This window comes from Camelina sativa, chromosome 17, assembly GCF_030686135.1.
Source record: "Camelina sativa cultivar CO46 ecotype springtype chromosome 17, ASM3068613v1".
NCBI lineage: Eukaryota > Viridiplantae > Streptophyta > Magnoliopsida > Brassicales > Brassicaceae > Camelina > Camelina sativa.
Window position 1 is genome coordinate 6,627,990 of NC_141896.1, and position 19,769 is coordinate 6,647,758.

Consider the following 19,769-nt stretch of genomic DNA (forward strand, 5'->3'; position numbering starts at 1 on the left):
TATGTTTTAACTTCTTAGGTCCATTTTGTTTTCACATTTGAAATACATATATCAAAACTTCGAGAGTGTTACCCCCGAAAAAGGAAGATGAAAATTCCGGTGATACATAGTGCATAAAACATAATCAGTGACTGTTTGGAACAGAACACAAGTAGCGAAGCGTGTACTCATTGGACGAACACATATCTGTCAGATCCTGGTGAGCTCTGGTGATTGCCTTCTGCAACGACCTCAGTGCAGGTAATAGATTTCTGTAGTTTCGCTGAATGGAGCTTCCGTGTGCCTTACAGATTTCCTGCACATAAAATAGACAACACAAAGTTTGATCAGGTTCAGAGCAGATATTAACCAAAAAAGAAAGAACTCCAGAGAAAATAGTATTTTACCTGACACCAGTGAAGTAAGAACTCCAGATGAGGACAGTTCTCAAGCAGATCCACCACAGCTTCCATAAGCCGTTCTAAGTATTTCTGGGGGACAGAGATTGCGACAGCTTTTATGTCGGCAGGGGCTACAGCAAAGATGCATTTTTTGATGAGGCTGTCTTCGTTCAAACGCATACTCAGAGCAAGTGCTCTGCTCACTTCATCCTCCTTTATGGCAGCCTCAATAGCCTGCACAAACAACACATTAGCTTTGCTTTTCAAAACCAATAATCAGAATACAAGTCTACAACCACCACCAGTGATTTACAAAGGCTCACCTCTGGAGTAACGTCTATGTCAAGATCGGTTGGATCAAAGATGAAGGATTCATCGATTGAATAGATAAGAACTCCTTCGGTAGTTGCAGCTGCAAAGCTTCTTCCAGTTGGGGCAATGCTGAGGCTTTTAGTTCGGATAATAGGCCTGCCGCGGTTAGCCCTGGATCCAGGCAGATCGTAACCCAAATTTCCCCGAGACTGTTTATCAATGCCACTTTCTTCATCGCTGTCGTCATCATCGATCAGATCCATTGGTCCTGCTTCTGTCATCTTCTTGGAGTTCAAAAAGTCAAGAACCCCATCTAATGACAGATTATGAGATATCTGAAACCTTTTCAAAAGAACCTGAAAAGATAATATTCCAAACACTTTGACTTCAGTACACTTACAATACAAACACGAATTTTTCAAAATCTGCATCAAACAATATAGACCAAGAAAAGCTGTACTCCAAGAAGAGTTAATGAGCTAACCTGATCTGAAATGTCATACATGCAAATATATCTGCTAGTTCCTGCAGCTAGAATATAGCCTCCATCAGCAGAATAGCACAATGTTGTAAAGCACTTTCCAGAACTTGAATTAGCTGCAGACCGACGGTCAGTCATAACCCGACCTCCAGCGATATCTCTCCGCCCCTCTATGGTGTACATCAACACACCTTCAATGGTGTCCCAGAAATGGATCTGCCCATCGAGCGTACTCGAGGCTAATTGCTTCCCATCAGGACGGTAGGCAACAGTTAGAACATCGTGGTTGTGTTGAAATGTCTCCACAGTGCCTTTGCTAGCAAACACATCCCACAACCGAACCGTCTTGTCCCAGGAGGATGAAGCTAAAATTTGCTGCAGAGAAAGAGAGATATGAACTAAATAAGGCATGGAAGTTATAATACCATTAGCCAGAAGTATACATAACTCCTATAAGTTCTACGTCATTAGCTAATATTCACATAATTGTTTAGGGCCAAGCAACAAAATATATTTCGTCAAAACATGAGACTATTACAGTATATTTACCGTTAAGGGTGAAAACATCAACCCATGAACTGGAGCCTCATGCCCACTCAGGATATCCTTTATTTGCCCAGTCTTCTTGGACCATACAAAAATCTGCACACAGGCAAGTATAAAATTATCCACCTCACCAAAAAAATCTGTGATTCAGTATTTCTGAGTATGTGACTGAGATCAGCAGGCCTAAGTTAAAATACCTCGAATGAATCTAGGGTCCCAGCACAGACGACATCACCACTAGGATCAGCTGTTAAGGAAACAAACTGCCGGGGTGTAGGGGTTGTGTATGTCTTGTAATTTTTGTATCTTTTAAAATCCCATGCACGAACAGTGCCGTCCAGAGATGCGCTTAATAGGGAGTGGTTATCAGCCATAAAATGAAGAGCAGTCACTGCGTTAGTATGCTCGGTGAATGTGATGAAACATGATCCTGACATAACGTTCCACACCTGAAAAATGCGATATTACAAAAGAATGTCTGGTTAAATTCAGAAACAGATGAGTCAGAAACATATGAGAATTGTGTAAAATATAATAGTTAGGTCTTTGAAATTTGAATACCTTGACTTTGTTATCATCAGCACCAGTTGCCAAGAATTGTGAATCGGGTGAGTAGGTGACACAGTTGACATCAAAATAGTGTCCTTGTTGCTTCAGTATATAGCTTTCAGATCGCCACTCCCAGACTAACAGTTGCCCGAGTTTGGCGCAACCAAAGGTCAGCCAATTACCACGCTCATTAAACACAGCTGTAGTTAGCTTCTCTCTAGAAATCGACAGCAGATGGATACAGATGAAATCTGGCATCTGATAAAGCCCAAACACACCGTTTGAGAACCCTACCACAACCATGTCGAGCCCCTGATGATAGTCACAAGCTGTCACCTTTGCTGATGCCTGATTAAACCCATCCTTCCTCAACAAAACCCATTTCCCTTTGTGCATATACTCTTCATCATCTTCTCCTTCTTCATCTGAATCACGATCTTTACCGTCATACTCTTTTCTTTTTTTAAGATCAGTACCAACGCCATCCACCATCACTTCGTCAGCCCTCTCTGGAGTATCAGGTGAAGGTGGCTCAGATTTGCCATCTTCTGATTCATGCATTTTAACATCCTCTCCAGTATAGCCCCAACTAAAAATGTAACCATCCCGAGCAATAGTGAAAGCCCTATCAACCTTGTTAGTCAATTTATCAACACCAAAGAAGCAACCCACAACAGAATCTCTATGTCCCAAAAACAAAAAGGGCTTATTCAAGACACCCTTAAGCTTTCTAACACAAAACAACCTAGCTGCTAAATCCTTTGACCCAACGAGCAAATAATCAGAATCCAAAGTCCACTCCAAGGATGTTACTTTATCATCAGAATTAGCAAAAGTCCTAACAAGCTCAAAGGCGAAAACAGCTCGCCTGAAACCAGGTGAACGCCATATCTGAACCAACTTACCAACTCCAACAGCGAAGAACTTACCATCAGGGCTAAACTTCAAGGCTCCGACTTTATCCTTAAAGGTTATTCTATGAAGAATCACCCGTCGAGGCAAGTTGATGAAAATGCATCGATCCTCTTCATCGACTGCGAGTAGGAAAGTTCCGTCAGGTGAGGCAGCGATTCGACATATGTTGGTTGAGGTGTTGACCGGAATAGTAACGGTATGGTGCTTGTTGAGGTCGGTGACGGAGACACGATTACCGACCGGTGAAATTAGCTGAGAATTCTGAGTGATGACGGCGTTCCCGCCTCTGTAAGGCGCACAAATAAGGTTCTGGAGGCGGTAATCCATGGCGCTTGGATCCTCACCTCAAGTGTGGAGACAAGTTTGAGAAGGCGGAGGACCGGAGGCGAAGAAGATTTACGGCGTTAGGGTTTAACGAGGGCTTCTATAAAAATCTCTCTTTTATAATTGTTTTCTGATTTAAACCCCTAATTTTATAATTACCAAAATACCATCCTCGTTAAATTGGGAAGGCGTAAAACGATGGGTATAATTGGAATTTTGAACTTATAAAGAGGCCAAAAAAAATAAAAGGAAAAAGTTAAGGATCTTAGTTCGGGAGATTTGAACCCGACGTGAATCGAACACGCAACCTTCTGATCTGGAGTCAGACGCGCTACCATTGCGCCACGGATCCTTGGTGCTTGAAGCCTCATCTATCTAATACTTATCCTAAATTCAGCTTATAGTAATGCGAATTTTGAAAGAACATTACATTACACACAAGTTATGCTTTTCTTTTCTTCTACACAAAACAAAACTTAACAAAGTTGATACCAACACACAATATGAAAATTCTAGTTTTGTGATATAGTATTTAGTCATAGTGAATGTTTCAGAAAGAGAATAAGGTGAGCCATGAGTTGAGCACAATCAATAAGCTCTTTATTATACATTTTCTTGGAAGGTTGCATATCCGTTTAGAACCATGACATTCTCTCTGTATTAAGTTATTCTTTTGGGGTAAATTGTTAAGTTATGCTTTATATGACTTTCATTGTTAAGAAGACTATTTCGAACAAACATACATCATCTTTGGGTTCAAGAACCAAAAAAATACAAAACATAATCTGTGTTCTACAAAGACTATATAGTTTTTGAGTATGATCGTGAATTCGTGATCATCACTTGAAAAGAATTTTTTTGGTTCCCTTTGTTGATAAATCACTCACTCTCTTGTAGTATTCACGTCCCCGTCCCCTGCTTTTGTTTTCTCATTGGGGTAAATCTGCAGGTTTTTTAAAAAGTTATGATCATTAGTATGTGAATAATCTTTTACAAAGTTGAGGTACATTTCAAGAATCTATCACAAAACCTGGTTGCCTTTGTCTTCGTTAAGACTGACTGTACGGACTTTGAGCTCGCCTCTGCTCGTCGTTAACTCGTCTAAAATCTCGGCATCGCCTTCTTGTACGCCTCCCTTAGAGTCATTAGACTGTAAAACAAGGTTAGTTAGACATATTCAAATGTGTTAAAACCCCTAAAAATGTAAAAAATATATATAGAGATATGGACTCACCCGGAAAGACAGTTCGAGATGGTTCCTAGGAGTACCGGGGATTTCCTCGTACTCGGCAGCATCGAGTTCTCGGAGATAGGCCGGGTTAAAGAGCTTCGGGAGAATATACTGTCTGATGGCTATCAAGAGGAAGAAAGGAACCGGGAACATGATTCCAGCCACGGGAATCCACGTCACTCCGTAGCACAGCCCAAAGTAGAACATCTGCAGCAATGTGAACGTAGCCATTGACTTGTATGGAACTTTCTCCACGAACGACGCGTGCGCTCCTTCCAAGACCCTGACAACAACAATCACGTAACGGCTCTTTGTAAGAAATCTGAATAATCACAAAAAGAAACAGAGCATTTTTCAGAGCATATACTTGAATCTCCGGCTTGCTGGGACAAAAAGAAGCATTGTGCGTTCGAAAAACTGGTTTCCCGGGAGACTATCGATGGCCATGTAAGCGAAATATCCCCATAGAAGTGAAGTTGGTATGCGTTTGATGGCCGGCATTGCCAACACTGCACCTGCCACTAGTAGTGACTGCAAAAGGTTGCTCACTCTCTGCTCGTTGACTCGAACAGGCAAGCAAGCGTCAAGGTGCTTCTCTGGATCGAAACCACTATCCTCGTTCATCTCTCCTTCTTTCTCATTGCAGTTCATTACTGCTTCTTTTAGATCTTGCAGCTCAATTATCACTGCTGGGTCTGTCTGAGCCTGTTTTGTTTTAACAAAAGCTTATGGTTCTGAAAATCTTTTTTTTTTCTTTTATTGGATCATTGGATTAAGAGTCTACAACTTACAAGTGGGCTTTTGTCCATTTCTATGAAGACTTCTTGCATATTCTCGTACACTTGGGATGAAGTTTCTCTCTTCCTGATGCTTTCTTTGGCTGTCTTTACCATCTTCCTCCGTATCAACTGAAACCAAACAGATTCTTTAGGAGGACCGTTCTTAATATTGAGTGTTGATTAACAATGTAATGAATAAAACCTGTCGTTTGAGAACAGCAAGGCTTTTCGTATGCATAGGAGATTGAGGGAGGACTCCGTTGGAAGGAGGCAGACCGAGCAATCCACAGATCAACGTCTGAAAAAACCAATTACACAGTTTCGAGAGTTTAACCAGAGATTCAATGTTGTGAAAGGTGAGTTTGAAGAGAGAAAGAAAAAGGAGTTTGAATGATTGTACCATGACCCCCAACAAGAGAATGTCGTAATGATACGCAGAAGGATTCTTGAGGTTGAACTCCTTCTGCTGTGCAAGCTGTGAGGCAACACTGTGGTCAAAGAAGTAGAGCCCAGCGATCATCAATGCGGGTATAAATGCCGCGAATATGTAACCTGGAGAGACTTTCCCCATGTCCTGTACAGACCGTATCCAAGTAGTGGAACAACTTTAGAAGAGGCTCATATGATGAAATATCAAGATCTTAAATGTAGTGTGTTTGTGTTGTAACCTTGATGACAGTCCAATGTGATAAAGAAGCAGAGTCCCATGGAAGAGGACTAAAGAGTCTTCTCGGGACACCAGAGGGAAGTTTTGATGGTGTACTGAAGGACAATGCTGTCCAAACCACAACCATTAAAGGAACTCCATAGTCTGCAATGAAGCTTCTCATCCATCCTTTTTCCAAGAAACAGAGAGCATTATTAAGGCCAACCAATGATTTTACACAGGAATAAACACAAAATGCATGACAAGATAAAATCTCTCTTACCACTTCCGTATCGCCAAGACCTAGCTTTTCTGCTCGTCAAAGCGGTGTAGAGTAGGCCAAAAGTGAAAATGATACCGAGAAGTCCATTTGTATAGAGCCACTCAAAGTGATACTTCTCAAGTGTTGGGTCTTCATCCTTTGGCATGCCAAATTCACTCACCATTCCCTGCCAATTTCATTTAAAACAAGTATATAATAAGCTTTGACTTATCATCACAGTTCAGAGGGGGTTGAGCTTTTTGGTCTTTAGTATACCTTAATGGCCTGTTGGATGAACAGAACTGAGATCAACATACCAAACAGCTCACCAGCGATCCTCGTAAACCGGTTAATGATATCAGCCGCATTGAGAATCGCCATTAGGAACAGTAACAGAGCCGTCCACACACATACCCTTCAATTGAACAACCAATAAACCATAAAGCAAAACCACAACTTAAAAACAAAACAAAAAAAGAGAAGAGAAGAGTGTTGTTGGAGTAAATTACCAAGCAGCCCAAGCTAAGTAGAGTTGTTTTCCCAGTTCTGGTCTTCCAATAGCGAAGTTGTACAAGTAAACGTACATTAAGACAGTTGGTTCTGCAACTCCAAGTATCAACAATGGTTGTCCCCCCAATATTGAGTGTATCACTCCACATAACGCTGTTGATGCTAATGTCTCTACTGTGCTCAACGCTCCTTCTATAGCCACCTCAAAATATAATTCAAAACAAATTCAGAAAATGCAAAAGTAAAAACCCCTCCCATAAAAGACCAACCGTGTAAAACTTGAAGACTTTTAAGGTCCACCAAATAAACGTGAACATAAACACAAAGCCGTATAGAAACTGAAGAAAAGATAGAAAAATTCAAAGAATTAGACCTGTGTCACGGCTGAGCTGCTCCCCGAAGGCTATAACCGGAAGGGCAGAGGCGAAAAAAATATATGTCGTCGGTGCTAAAATCCTGAAAAAACCTCCAAGAAAAAAGAAGTTACAGTTGTGTTCTGCTTTTGGTGTCAAAAAGTAATATAATTCTAAGTGAAGTCAGTACCCAAAACCAGAACGAAGACCAGAGACCCAGTCTTGCTTGTAACACAAGGCTCTTCCTCTAAGATCTGCTACAATACCTCGAAACAGCATCTTGGAGCTATCCGCTCTTCCTTTCTCCATATTTTTGAGTCACTCCGAAACTTGTCGCTCTGTTCAGATTCGGTCCACTCTTATTATGACCTAAAGTACAAAAGGAAGAAGCTATATATAATGTATAACATCTAGCAATGGCTTTAATTCTCGCACTTTTGCTAACTACATTAATAAAAGATCAATACTATTTCTTTTATATACAGATTTCTACATTTGTGACGATACCAGTCTTTTTCCACCAACTATTAAAGAAGAATTTCGTAGCTGTTTTATCTTTGGTTACTAAGTAGCGATGTCAATTTCATATGCTTAAAATAAGTATAGGAAAACGCACTGTGCCAAATTAAACCAAATTAGAGAAACATCACAAACGCACAAAACAAGCAAAAAGTAATGAAAATTTTCTTTCTATGACAAAGACCTTATAAGTCTCCTCGTCTCCTTTCTCATAAAGTGAACTTTGGAATCGCATATGCACCCAAAAAAAACAAAAACAAGTAAAAAAGGATCCAACGTTTGCAATCAACTCCATTAATTAATATCCGTCGTAAGTTGAATCTCCCCTTTTTCTTCATAGAAAAAAAAATCATATAGGTTTGACATCGAAATTATTACAAGTTGCAATTTCTTTCACAAATCTAACCAAATAAAAAAAAGCAGACAAAGAAAGGATTAATATAAAAATCAAACAAAAGGGGTTATTTATATATGAACATGCAATATAAGTCAGAATGTGGAGTCATGAGGAGGAGGAGCAAACTACCGGCGACGAAAGAGAAAGACGAGAATCACTGGAGGAGGAGCTGACGTAACAACTGTGTAGCGATTTATAGGGTTTAATGGAGGGATAGGTCAAAGAGACGACGAGGCTTACAACAACAACGGTAGCAAATATAAAGAGAGAGACAGGGCCCATTTATACACGTATATTTGTTGGGCCTACGTCCACGTGTATGTAAACTAGTGGTTGATTTTTTCATATATGATTTTGACGCTTTAACACACTCTCTTTCTGTTCTTTTCCCATGAGACAGTGACAAATATATACATATATGCACACTTCTAGATCTCTTTTTAATTATATTTAATTATTGTTAATAAATTTTATTTTATTTTATGAATAGTGTCCTTTTTTGTATTATATTGTTTCCTAAAATTCTTCTTCTTAGTCTTCATATGTTAAAAAAAACATACCAAATCGCTCGAGCAAATCTTCTTTTGTTTTTAAAATCTTTAGATATTGTAATTTTCTTCCATATTGTTAATTTTCATTATTCTTCACCGATATAAAATTGCGATTTAAAAAAAAATCAAATGCTACAACATTATGTGTGATAAGTTTGTACGTAAGAAAATATAATTACGTACGGTTGGACTTGGAGTGATGAATTGGAGATGTTTATGTGTATAAATGGGAATGCACACACATTTTGATAAATTTTACTTATACCAAAATTCATTGCTGACGTAATGAATAATGCACATATATGTATATGCATCATCATCACTCCACGCCTGTGGCACTTTGCCCGTGCAAATGCCCTTATTGTGCCAGAATCTTCGATTTGGTCATATTGCGTGTGTGTATATATATAATGTCTTAATTCCATCCCAACTGTTCGTTCGGTAGCCTCTGATTAAATGCCCAATCTAATATATATTGAAATATAAGTTTAATTTAACTTTTAAAATATCAAAAAGGGACTATATTGAAACAAGTCATGCATGTTTTGTGAACCTAATTCTAATATCTGAGTAAAAGTTTACCATTCTTTAAACTAAAAACGCTATATACTAGCTAGATGATATAATCTGGTGTTATCAGGAACTATAAGAATTGAATAATGAAATAATTAAGTGTTATGGTCTAAATCATACTAACATTTTGAAGAAAAAAAACAAAATAAATCTAGCTTTGAAAAAGACACGAGATTCTAAACGCCGTACCATGAGTTTCTACTAGTATTTTTTTATACTAGTATTGATGAATCATTGAGTCAAACACTCAAACATCATAATCATATTTTATACGTTTTCCGGATATACAAATACTTATTAGTTTCTTCATCGACAGTATATTTAATCATCAGACGGACAAAATACGTGTATTTGTCAGTCTCAAAATATAAAAATGTCTTTTACCAATAATGGTTGATACAATAAAGAAAAAGGAATGAAATTATGAGTTAGGTTGAACCGTTGAAGCTCTCGCCCAAAAAAAATCTCTTCAATCCTGGGGGGGGGATTGAACAAATATTAAAATCTCAGTTGGTTAAGTAATAAGTTCAAAGTTATGGGGACATATCATAAATAATACTAAATATAAGCCTTTACTCGTAAAATTCGAAAGGTTTATTTCTTTCTAATTACAGAGCGTAACTAACTACCATCGTCGTCTCCGCGAATTCTTCTCTGCGTAAGGCCAAAGAGAACAAAAAAAAAAAAAAAAAAAAGTTTCTCCTTTTATCATTCCTTCTTCTCTCACTTTTCTCTTTCCGAGTTCTTTTTTTTTTTTTCTTTTGATAACTGCGATCCTCTTCAAGAGGGTTAATCTGGCATATCATAGTCATACATTTTGTACCGATCAATCCACTCATATAACACAATCTTGTCGCGTATCGAAAACGATTTCATAATAATCTGGTATTGCTTTCAATTTTTAGATTTCTTAAGCGGAGATCGATTAGGTTGATTGATTAGATTTTGTTGGTTTGTTAGTGAATATACAAAGAGAAGATGGGTGTTCCGTTAGTGTGCCACGGGCATTCTCGTCCCGTCGTCGATGTGGCTTATAGTCCGGTGACTCCAGATGGGTTCTTTCTCATTACCGCCAGCAAAGGTATGATCTTTAATATGGATGATTCTAAGTCTTGAACGATTTGTATTTTATAAATCTATGATCTTTATATGTAACTACGACTATTTTGGATTATGAATATATGATTTGCATAGAAGAATTGATTCGGCTGCCTCTTATTAGGATGATGAGTTGCCTACATTGTTGTAACTCTAGCTGAGTTGTCTTATGGCTTTTGGTTATTCAGATTCGAACCCGATGTTGAGGAATGGGGAGACTGGTGACTGGATTGGGACTTTTGAAGGACATAAGGGAGCAGTTTGGAGTTGCAGCCTTGATAAGAATGCTATGCGTGCTGCCTCAGCTTCTGCAGATTTCACTGCGTATGTTGTTCTTTTTCTTAATGCTTACAGCTAAATTTATGAGGGATTATGTTTCCAGAGACAATGATTAGGTGTATTAATGGGATTAAGACTGTTTCTTTGTAACTACATAACACATTTCAGGAAGATATGGAATGCATTAACAGGAGATGTATTACACTCCTTTGAACACAGGCACATTGTCCGTGCATGTGCCTTCTCAGAGGTATGCCTAGTTTCTTTTCCAACAAAGAGTTATTTGATTACTTTGCCAAGTTTTCTACAATACAGTGGTGGGATGTAGGATTTGATGGTCTAGAATCGTTGGTGTAGTTTGTGTTTCTATTGTGTTATGAATTATAATGCACAACTAATTACATTCTAGGACACTCACCTGTTACTCACTGGTGGAATGGAGAAAATTGTTCGGATATTCGATTTGAATAGGCCAGACGCACCGCCAAAAGAAATTGGAAATTCCCCTGGTTTAATCAGAACCGTTGAATGGCTTCATAGTGATAATACTATCTTAAGCTCTTGCACAGATACCGGTGACATTAGGTATGTCATCATATCATCCCTGGGTTTAGACTCGGTCCTTAAATATTCTTGGTTTCATTGTCCTTTTGTCATATGCTCTCTGTAGGTTATGGGACATAAGAAGTGATAAGATTGTTCAAACATTAGAAACAAAGTTCCCGGTTACTAGTGCTGAAGTAAGTCAGGATGGGCGATATATAACTACTGCTGATGGATCTAGCGTTAAATTTTGGGATGCCAATAAGTAAGTTTCAGATGTATATAATGCACCCTCTGTTACAGTTTTATTGTTTTTCTTTGTCTCCTTTGATGTTAGAGCTTTTCTCCTGCTCTCCTAGTTTTGGATTGCTGAAGAGCTATGACATGCCTTGCAACGTTGAATCGGCATCCTTGGAACCAAAACACGGAAACACTTTCATTGCTGGAGGAGAAGATATGTGGGTGCATAGGTTTGATTTTCAGACTGGAGAAGAGATTGGTAAGTTTCTATAGTGATTAATTGGGATTTCATTTTTAGGAATCTGGTTGTATCCCTTTTAAAGCCAATGTGCGGTGAATGCAGGGTGTAACAAGGGTCACCACGGACCAGTCCACTGCGTGAGGTATGCGCCAGGAGGGGAGTCATACACGTCAGGTTCAGAAGATGGGACGGTCAGAATATGGGTGGTGGGTTCGGTGAACCATGAGGAGAGCAATCTGAGTGGTCACGTGAAGCTTGTGGCAGAGGAGGTTGTGCGTAAAGCTGAAAGCCTGCGTATCAGTGAGAAAACCGTAGAAGCGAAATGAAAACATCGTTAGCTAATCCCACATAGATTCATTAGTTGGTTTTGAATGACTAAAAGATTGTGACTGATGGTTTTGCCTTATAAAAAAGTATGTAAGACACAGAATAAAACGAACATAATCTTCAACTCTATTTGAATGGATCTAATCGAAATTTTGGCAAGAAACTTGTATCATTTGTCAAAAAGAACAAGAAAAAATTAGTCTTTCAGATATGCTACTTGGTCAAAACACAGAAAGGCTGCAATTTTTGCAAAGTGGTTTTATACAGCCCAGTTGAAACTAAGGGAGGCCCAAATATGAAGCAAACAAACAACAAAAGAAGAAAGAAAGAACACCGCAGTAAAAACCCTAAAACCCTTCAGTTCAGTTCTTTGCTCCATTTCGTTCTCACTTCGTTTGCTCTCCAGTTTCACTCTGTAAGCATCTGTTACTTTTATGTAAATATTTCATAATTCTAATTATTTGCTTACTGGGTCTGATCTTTGCGAGTGAAATGCTTCACATTTGTTCAAAATCCGACCTTGCAAAAATGGATTTTCTTTTTCCTTTCTGATTTTGTTGTCTGTGTGTTTTACAAAACAGATCAGTGCCGGTGAGAGAACATGTTCGCTCTTTCCAAGGTTTTACGGAGGTTAGCTTCCTCCATTATAGTTGTATTAATTTCTTCTTAGACTATTTAGGATCCTTCTTCTTAAGTTACTATTTCATTTGTCTTCTCTTACCCGAAATAGGATTATACAAGTTCCTTTAGATAGATGAAGATGAATCATAGGCTTCAGACGCGCCATAAAATGCTTCTTGTTGTTTGTTATGAGTGGTGGTATACAGAGTTTATGTTAATTGAGTAGCTTTCTATTATTTCTAATTTTTCAGAAGTCAAAGTCTCCGACTTGGAGCTTACAATGCTGTGTACTCTAAGCTAGATGTACCATTGGGAGAAAAGAACGTTGCTTTTGAATCAAACGCTTTGATACATGATAAATGCAAAGCTTCCCCTAGATTTTACGAGCTCTCTTGGAATTCTTCTATGGGAAGACGTTCACTTTCTTCAGACGCTGGCGCTAAAACTGCTGGAGAGGAAGATGAGCTTACAACTCCTAACCAGACTAGTGGTGATACTGAAGATGAGGGGGATTTTTCTGGTGATGAAGGTGACATTGAAGGATCAGAACTGGAACTACTCGTCCCTGACTCCGAGGCTGGTAAAATAGTGGTAGGCAAGAGATCATCCGAACTGTTTAAGGCCATTGTTTCTGTCTCAGGAGTGGATGTAGGGAGTGCACTTGATAAATGGGTTAAAGAAGGAAAGGAGATCAACCGCACTGAGTTTGCAAATGCGATGTTACAAATCCGTAAACGTCGCATGTATGGGAGAGCCTTGCAGGTACGCATTACTTTTTGTTTTCAACATGAGCTGACTGATCAGTTTATTGAGAATCAAATAAACTAGCTTGGTTCTCAGTAATGCCTTTAGATATTGTCTTCTTTATGTTTTCTAAGTGCTTACTTTCGTTTTTTATTGCGTTGTCTTGTTGTTTTGTATAGATGACAGAATGGTTGGACGAAAATAAGCAGTTTGAAATGGAGGAGAGAGATTATGCTTCTCGGCTTGATTTGATTTCCAAGGTACGTGGCCTGTACAAGGGAGAAGTTTATATCAAAAGAATCCCGGAATCTTTTAGAGGGGAATTGGTCTACCGTACCCTCCTGTCAAATTATGCGGCGACAAGCAATGTGGGGAAAGCAGAAGAAGTTTTCAACAAAATGAAGGACTTGGGATTCCCTCTGTCAACATTTGCTTGTGATCAGATGCTTATTCTTTACAAGAGGGTCAACAAGAAGAAAATAGCCGATGTGATATTGCTAATGGAGAAGGAAAATGTGAAGCCGAGTCTTAACACATACAAAATCCTGATTGATACCAAAGGATCATCAAATGACATAACTGGTATGGAACAAATTGTGGAGACAATGAAAAGTGAAGGTGTTGAGCTTGACCTTCGTGCACAATCTATCATTGCAAGAAACTATGCATCAGCTGGGCTTAAAGAGAAGGCTGAGAAAATGCTGAAAGAGATGGAAGGTGAAAGCTTGGAGGAAAATAGGCATGTGTGCAAGGATTTGCTTTCCATCTATGGCTTTCTCCAGAGGGCGGATGAGGTGAACAGAATTTGGAAGATCTGTGAAGAAAAACCTCGTTACGACGAGTCCCTTGCTGCGATTTTGGCTTTTGGAAAGATCGATAAAGTCAAAGAAGCTGAGGCGGTTTTTGAGAAGATTTTGAAGATGGGCCATAGAGTTTCTTCTAATGTTTACTCCGTCCTCTTGAAGGTTTACGTTGATCACAAGATGGTCTCAAAGGGTAAGGATCTTGTTAAGCAGATGTCAGACAGTGGGTGCAATATTGGGGCCTTAACATGGGATGCAGTGATTAAGCTCTATGTGGAAGCTGGGGAAGTAGAAAAGGCTGAGTCTTCACTAAGCAAGGCAACACAGTCGAAAAAGATAAAACCGTTGATGAGCTCCTTCATGCACGTGATGGACGAGTATGTGAGAAGGGGTGATGTTCACAACACAGAAAAAATCTTCCAGACGATGAAGCAAGTTGGCTATCAATCTCGCTTCAGGACGTACCAAGCCCTTATTCAGGCTTATGTCAATGCCAAAGCTCCAGCTTACGGAATATATGATAGAATGAAAGCTGATAACATTTACCCCAACAAAGGTTTAATTGCTCTGCTCGCTAAAGCCGATCCCTTCAAGAAGACTCCTCTCTCTGATCTCCTAGATTGAGTTGCGCTGCAGCTAAAACACCATCCGCCTTGTGAATCTTTGGTTTGATTGATTAGCCTTATATCTATGTTGGTGGAAACTTCAGTAGCTTAATCTAAATGAAACCTCCTGAGCCCTAATATATAAACAGATTGCTTCTATGCCGGTTGGTATGGTTTTTATTTAGTCCAGTTATTGCCATTTAACATAATGACACTTGTGAGTGCACACGAAAAAGTAAAATACTTTGTATTCCAAACCGGATAAATTTACAGAGACTTGCACGATTCTGTGCCACTCTCATCTTCAAGTTAAGAAAACAGAGAAAAAAAAGGAAAGGTTACAACACTCTTTTAATGAATCTACCTAGCAGGGCCTCAAATTTTTGGGCTAGACTAATCGATTGTAAGCTAAGATCACGGCAAGGAAAATAAGTGATCTGGCTATGTACTCTGGGGATCTGGCCTAAGTAGCAGTCTAGTGATGAATGGGGACATGGCTGCAAGAAGCGCCTTGGGACACTCCTCGTGTGGTAGATGCCCACATCCTGAGATTGCTACTAGTCTCTGTCGTTGACACGAATCAAAGTCAGTACCTATTTTGACATGAAAACAAACCGTAGCTGAGATAAGAGCTTGAGTATGAAAGAGGGACTTACAGAGTTTAGGAGTTTAGAAGCCATTGCTTGAGATGACTTCAATGGCACAAGGGCGTCTTCGGCTCCAGCAATGACTAACACTGGCAGGTTTTCCACAGCCTTCAGAAGCGAAGCTGCATTTTGAGGTGCAAGCACCATCTCAGATGAGAGTCTACCTATCTCATGTAGTGCCTCATCCCAGCCTTCTACGTGTAGTGGGGCCTGACAAGAGGAAAAACACATTACTTGATACACTGTACGTTCAACAAATTTGCAATTTTCGTAGACATGTATGAGGTACAACAATGATTAATGAAGGAAAGAGGGTACCTTGTATAGCCTTAGGACGTCTGTAGTCATCTTGGCAGGATCATACCAAGCGCGACGATTCACCACCTGAGCTATCTCAGTGCGTAAAAGAGGGCGAACTAGGTGCTTCTTCCCTAATGATGTGTGCAGAAGTATTCTTGCAAAAGCTGGAACTACTTCCCTTGACAAGCTAGCATTAAGCAAGACCACCCCTTTGACCACAACCTATAATTATTAGTACCAACTAGGATTATTAATAAGGGAAAGAGAGAAGCCTGGAAAACCATACATATTGTATTGTATACTCACTTTGATGGGATCGTTTGTTGCTATCAATCTCTGTGCAGCTTTAAGAGCAAGCAGACCTCCGTCATCATGACCAACAAATACAACTGAAGAGAACCCCATCTCATAACAGAAAGCAATAAGCATCTCTACCTGGAAAATCCAGAGATTATTAATACGATTTGATTTATTTCAAAGATGAAGTCTGAGAAAACACAGATTCTATAGTTTCAATACTGTATTAGGAGACAAATACCTGATTGTCGAGTGTGTAAGGATTGATCAGTTGTCTTTCTTCCAAATCATTCTTATGTGGTCTGGCTGTTAATCCCCAGCCTGGCCTATCAAATGCAGTGACAACACAGCCAAGCTGATGAGCCAGTGAACCCATCACATGCCTCCAAGAAAACACTCCTCCCCCAAATCCATGAACGAGGACGACACCAAACTGACCACTTTCACCAAAGTCTTGCTTCTCATCCCCAAAACTGAACATATTCATGTCATCCTCTTGGCCCGTTCCTTCCGGGATTTCTTTGAAAAGAAGAGGAGAAGTAGGAGAACCATCAAGAAGAGGGTCGTGCAAGGAAGGATTGTTAAACATACTGCTGTAGCTCCTGTGGAGATGATGATGCTGGCTTTTCGTGACCATGCTTAACACTTTCCTGTCAAACTTCAAGCTCCCTGCCATTGTCTCCGGCGTGTTGTAACTAGAATTGGCTTCAAGAACATTTGAGGAGATAGACTGGCGAGGTGAACCAGGTGCACAAAGCTTGTAATGCACAGTGAGTCCTCGGATGGTAGTAAATAAACTGTCAACGTCAGCAAGCAACCTCACTGGAAGCTCACCTTCATCGTGGGACAGAGGCTTTCGCCTTGCTTCTCCATCAAATTTGGAGGCCTTGCCAACCACCGGAGTGGGAGACCGTGGGACTTTCTGATGGCCAAAGAAGATGCTTTTGCATGATAGAACCTGTCACACACACTTTCATTAAAACCAAAAAAAAACAAAGGAAATGACTAGTAATTACGAGATTCATGTGGAGGGAAGAACAAAAAACTCACAGCTTCAGGGTCAACTCTGTGATACAAAATTTTCCTCCTAGCTCTGCAACTTGTCCTGTATGCAACAACTGTATGGCCAAGGGCAAAAACCACAGATGAGAGGAACAGAACCGGCATACCCCAAGATTTCTTCAAGTGGAGCCGTTGCGTAGATGGAGAGAACGAGACTTCGGTGTTGAGTTGAGAATGTACAGTGAAAAGGCAAGCTTTAACTAAAAGAAGAAGAATCGAAACTAGAGAACATAGAGATACAGTTCCGAGGTAAGGACCATGCGAGAGAGCAGGAACATCCGAGAGTAAATACACAGCTGTTCACGAAAATGAACAAGTAATGAGACTTGATCATCAATCAATCATTGTTATCTATAAGAGCTAATGGTATAACACATAGAGGTTGAGCAGTAACAAGAGCAAGAAAAGAGCAGACTTGATCATCAATCAATGATACTGTTGCCATCTATAAGAGCTAATACAACACATAGAGGTTGAGCAAAAAAGATAAAGTCCTTACAGATGATAAGGAAAGATCTGACAAGGGAGACGAGAGGAATATCAGTTAAAGATCTTTTGAACCCGTATCGACTGAGATGCTCCTTGGCGCTGTAGCACGTCAAGCAAGTAAAGCTCGACAACAAGAAACTCGGAACCAAAACATCACCTATAGCAACTAACAATGGCAAGGAAGAAACTAGCAGCGAAGCGAGCATGGTAACCATGAAGAACACAGTCCTCAAACATCTTCTCGCCTTCTCCATCAAAAACCAACCTTTTGCCATATTGGTCAGCTCAGCTCCGCTTCAAATCGGGTCAAACCCCAACCGGACGGCTCAAAATTTCCAAAAAAAAAGGGGCTAAAGATGAAACAAAAAAAACAGATCCTCTTTCTCTATGTTGTCGGAGTTGAAACCCTAGAAAGAAGAAACAGGAACGACCAGCAATCAAACGAATCCTTGTAAATTCGAGATGAAAGTAACGATTCTGCCATCTCTCAGCAACAGATCGGCGGCTGGCTGGCGACAAGGACGATAAAAATTACTACTTTGTCTTTTTCACCAACCCAAAACAAAACAAAAATAAAGAAAAGAGGATTCAAAACTCAGAAAGTGACGCCATTGCTACGATTCTGATTAGAAAAAAAGATTTGAACAAGAGAGATATTCAGAATCGCAGGTTTGGTTTTTTCTCTCTGAATTTAAAAAAAAATCTTTTTGGTTTCTTCTCTCCCGAAAACGAAAAACCTCCGTCTTCTTCTGTTCTTTTTTTTTTTTTTTTTTTTTAATTATTTAAAATAACATTAATATTGCACGTCGTGTTAAATCAAATCATATATAAGTGGGAAGTAGTACTACTTTGCAGTGTTTTTAATAATTAGTATTAGTTGACTAAAAAAATAGTAATTATTTTTATTAAACATGCATTTAAATTTGTTCAGTCTTGAATAGCTCTCTCTCTCTAGTGATTATTGTATTTAAAGAAACAACAAAACAGCGAAACAGAATATATATAGTAAAAAAAAACTTTGACAACTTGGTCTGATCCGTCTCTGTTGGGACTCCTATCAAATTTTATAATTGGATAATTCTCTCTTAGCCCTTTTAAAAGTGTAATAAACACTACTTATATTCGAAAACATTAAGTGGGTTTTTTTTGTGCTCTGTCGCCGAAAGAGTTTTCCCACTTTAATTTTAATTTTAATTTTTAGCTTAAATAAATTCGCTATTTGTTGTGTAATTAACGATACTTTCACCTAACTTTTTTATCCTCTTCGTTGGGTACATTCGCGGTCTAGTTTAACTGGTAATAAAACGAAATACAGTTGAGTACCCCGCAAAGATCCGAAAGCTATATATTTTTTGTAATTATAAGACATATATAGATTAGTTGACGAAAAAGACAGGTTATTAAGATTTCCATTTAGGCATTGTTCGAAAAAGCGGACGTTCCGCCCCGTTTAGGCGCTAGGCGCTATAGCACCGCCTAGACGACCGCTTTGACCGCCTAAAAGTATAGTATCATTATTTTAGTGTATTTTTCAAATTTTAATTGTACAAAATTAAAATTTATAAGATTTATTTCTACAAACATAATTATAAATGTTTAATATGTTATTCAAAATGAATTGAAAAATGTTTTTGTCTATTTTTTTGTTTTTGATTTAATATTTTTATTATTCTTATACATATTTTGTATAATTATGTATATAATATCATATATATAATAGTGTATAGTGTAAACGCCTAAACCGCCTAAATTCCGATTAAGCGTTCTAGGCGCTAGGCATTAGATCACCGCCTAGTTAATGCCTAGCGCTTTCTTGAACACTACATTTAGGACGTTGCCTCATAATTTTCTTTAGTGTGAAAAGGGTATCTGTCTTTTACTAATATTGATTTGTAATTGTAGTGAACAAAGGAAAAACTAGGCCATTTTGTGTTACAGAGAAAATATAGAAAGGGCACAACAAAGTTTTAGATATATCTTAATTATTGATAACTACAGCGCACCAAAACCATAATGTGTAGTGTAGTACGGTAACATGTTTTCACGACCATCGTTAGAACTGTAATATTATTGTTTTTTCTACTAAAAAAAAAAATACTCTTTTAGTAAGAAAAAAGTACAATGTTAATCGGACGGTTTTAAGAT

The 19,769-nt window shown here is 38.9% G+C and overlaps 5 protein-coding genes and 1 non-coding gene across 6 annotated transcripts; 2 read left to right on the forward strand and 4 right to left on the reverse strand.

Moving 5' to 3' along the window:
* Window positions 1-2: 2 nt before the first annotated feature.
* Window positions 3-3,891, reverse strand: LOC104755862 (periodic tryptophan protein 2). The gene is made up of 7 exons (XM_010478333.2): window positions 2,281-3,891; window positions 1,917-2,168; window positions 1,723-1,815; window positions 1,177-1,548; window positions 704-1,048; window positions 387-614; window positions 3-295 (listed from the first exon to the last, which is right to left on the reverse strand). Exons 1-7 carry the CDS (start codon window positions 3,508-3,510, stop codon window positions 125-127), a joined length of 2,691 nt encoding a protein of 896 aa, XP_010476635.2. The 5' UTR covers window positions 3,511-3,891; the 3' UTR covers window positions 3-124.
* Window positions 3,788-3,859, reverse strand: TRNAW-CCA (transfer RNA tryptophan (anticodon CCA)). Its single transcript has one exon. It is a non-coding gene; the product is annotated as a tRNA-Trp (tRNA).
* A 299-nt stretch (window positions 3,892-4,190) lies between the features above and the next one.
* LOC104755863 (boron transporter 4-like) lies at window positions 4,191-8,459 on the reverse strand. The gene is made up of 14 exons (XM_010478334.2): window positions 8,334-8,459; window positions 7,479-7,657; window positions 7,309-7,391; window positions 6,935-7,127; window positions 6,702-6,840; window positions 6,447-6,612; window positions 6,186-6,352; window positions 5,918-6,091; window positions 5,720-5,815; window positions 5,530-5,646; window positions 5,106-5,443; window positions 4,742-5,021; window positions 4,538-4,657; window positions 4,191-4,450 (listed from the first exon to the last, which is right to left on the reverse strand). Exons 2-14 carry the CDS (start codon window positions 7,595-7,597, stop codon window positions 4,391-4,393), a joined length of 2,052 nt encoding a protein of 683 aa, XP_010476636.1. The 5' UTR covers window positions 7,598-7,657; window positions 8,334-8,459; the 3' UTR covers window positions 4,191-4,390.
* Window positions 8,460-9,924: 1,465 nt separating this feature from the next.
* On the forward strand, window positions 9,925-12,219 carry LOC104755864 (uncharacterized). The gene is made up of 8 exons (XM_010478335.3): window positions 9,925-10,213; window positions 10,289-10,409; window positions 10,615-10,750; window positions 10,874-10,955; window positions 11,115-11,290; window positions 11,376-11,513; window positions 11,608-11,747; window positions 11,832-12,219. Exons 2-8 carry the CDS (start codon window positions 10,307-10,309, stop codon window positions 12,053-12,055), a joined length of 999 nt encoding a protein of 332 aa, XP_010476637.2. The 5' UTR covers window positions 9,925-10,213; window positions 10,289-10,306; the 3' UTR covers window positions 12,056-12,219.
* Window positions 12,220-12,347: 128 nt separating this feature from the next.
* On the forward strand, window positions 12,348-15,013 carry LOC104755867 (pentatricopeptide repeat-containing protein At1g15480, mitochondrial). The gene is made up of 4 exons (XM_010478337.3): window positions 12,348-12,471; window positions 12,638-12,686; window positions 12,929-13,439; window positions 13,601-15,013. The coding sequence occupies exons 2-4, from the start codon at window positions 12,658-12,660 to the stop codon at window positions 14,846-14,848; spliced, it is 1,788 nt and encodes a 595-aa protein (XP_010476639.1). The 5' UTR covers window positions 12,348-12,471; window positions 12,638-12,657; the 3' UTR covers window positions 14,849-15,013.
* Window positions 15,014-15,062: 49 nt separating this feature from the next.
* On the reverse strand, window positions 15,063-18,563 carry LOC104755866 (uncharacterized). Its single transcript, XM_010478336.3, has 7 exons — window positions 17,635-18,563; window positions 17,124-17,431; window positions 16,315-17,031; window positions 16,083-16,211; window positions 15,795-15,998; window positions 15,486-15,686; window positions 15,063-15,393 (listed from the first exon to the last, which is right to left on the reverse strand). Exons 1-7 carry the CDS (start codon window positions 17,897-17,899, stop codon window positions 15,271-15,273), a joined length of 1,947 nt encoding a protein of 648 aa, XP_010476638.2. The 5' UTR covers window positions 17,900-18,563; the 3' UTR covers window positions 15,063-15,270.
* Window positions 18,564-19,769: the final 1,206 nt, after the last annotated feature.

Coding starts and splice junctions, on each gene's coding strand:
- LOC104755862 (XM_010478333.2), bottom strand. CDS start 3,510: ATGGATTACCGCCTCCAGAACCTTATTTGTGCGCCTTACAGAGGCGGG. Junction 1,549..1,722: donor TGATGTTTTCACCCTTAACG/GTAAATATACTG, acceptor CTTTCTCTGCAG/CAAATTTTAGCTTCATCCTC. Junction 615..703: donor ACATAGACGTTACTCCAGAG/GTGAGCCTTTGT, acceptor TTGTTTGTGCAG/GCTATTGAGGCTGCCATAAA.
- LOC104755863 (XM_010478334.2), bottom strand. CDS start 7,597: ATGGAGAAAGGAAGAGCGGATAGCTCCAAGATGCTGTTTCGAGGTATT. Junction 6,613..6,701: donor TCATCCAACAGGCCATTAAG/GTATACTAAAGA, acceptor TGAAATTGGCAG/GGAATGGTGAGTGAATTTGG. Junction 5,647..5,719: donor TTGCTGTTCTCAAACGACAG/GTTTTATTCATT, acceptor GTTTGGTTTCAG/TTGATACGGAGGAAGATGGT.
- LOC104755864 (XM_010478335.3), top strand. CDS start 10,307: ATGGGTGTTCCGTTAGTGTGCCACGGGCATTCTCGTCCCGTCGTCGAT. Junction 10,956..11,114: donor GTGCATGTGCCTTCTCAGAG/GTATGCCTAGTT, acceptor ATTACATTCTAG/GACACTCACCTGTTACTCAC. Junction 11,291..11,375: donor ACAGATACCGGTGACATTAG/GTATGTCATCAT, acceptor TGCTCTCTGTAG/GTTATGGGACATAAGAAGTG.
- LOC104755867 (XM_010478337.3), top strand. CDS start 12,658: ATGTTCGCTCTTTCCAAGGTTTTACGGAG. Junction 12,687..12,928: donor CTTTCCAAGGTTTTACGGAG/GTTAGCTTCCTC, acceptor CTAATTTTTCAG/AAGTCAAAGTCTCCGACTTG. Junction 13,440..13,600: donor TGTATGGGAGAGCCTTGCAG/GTACGCATTACT, acceptor TGTTTTGTATAG/ATGACAGAATGGTTGGACGA.
- LOC104755866 (XM_010478336.3), bottom strand. CDS start 17,899: ATGGCAAAAGGTTGGTTTTTGATGGAGAAGGCGAGAAGATGTTTGAGG. Junction 16,212..16,314: donor CTTACACACTCGACAATCAG/GTATTTGTCTCC, acceptor TGGATTTTCCAG/GTAGAGATGCTTATTGCTTT. Junction 15,999..16,082: donor CAACAAACGATCCCATCAAA/GTGAGTATACAA, acceptor TAATAATTATAG/GTTGTGGTCAAAGGGGTGGT.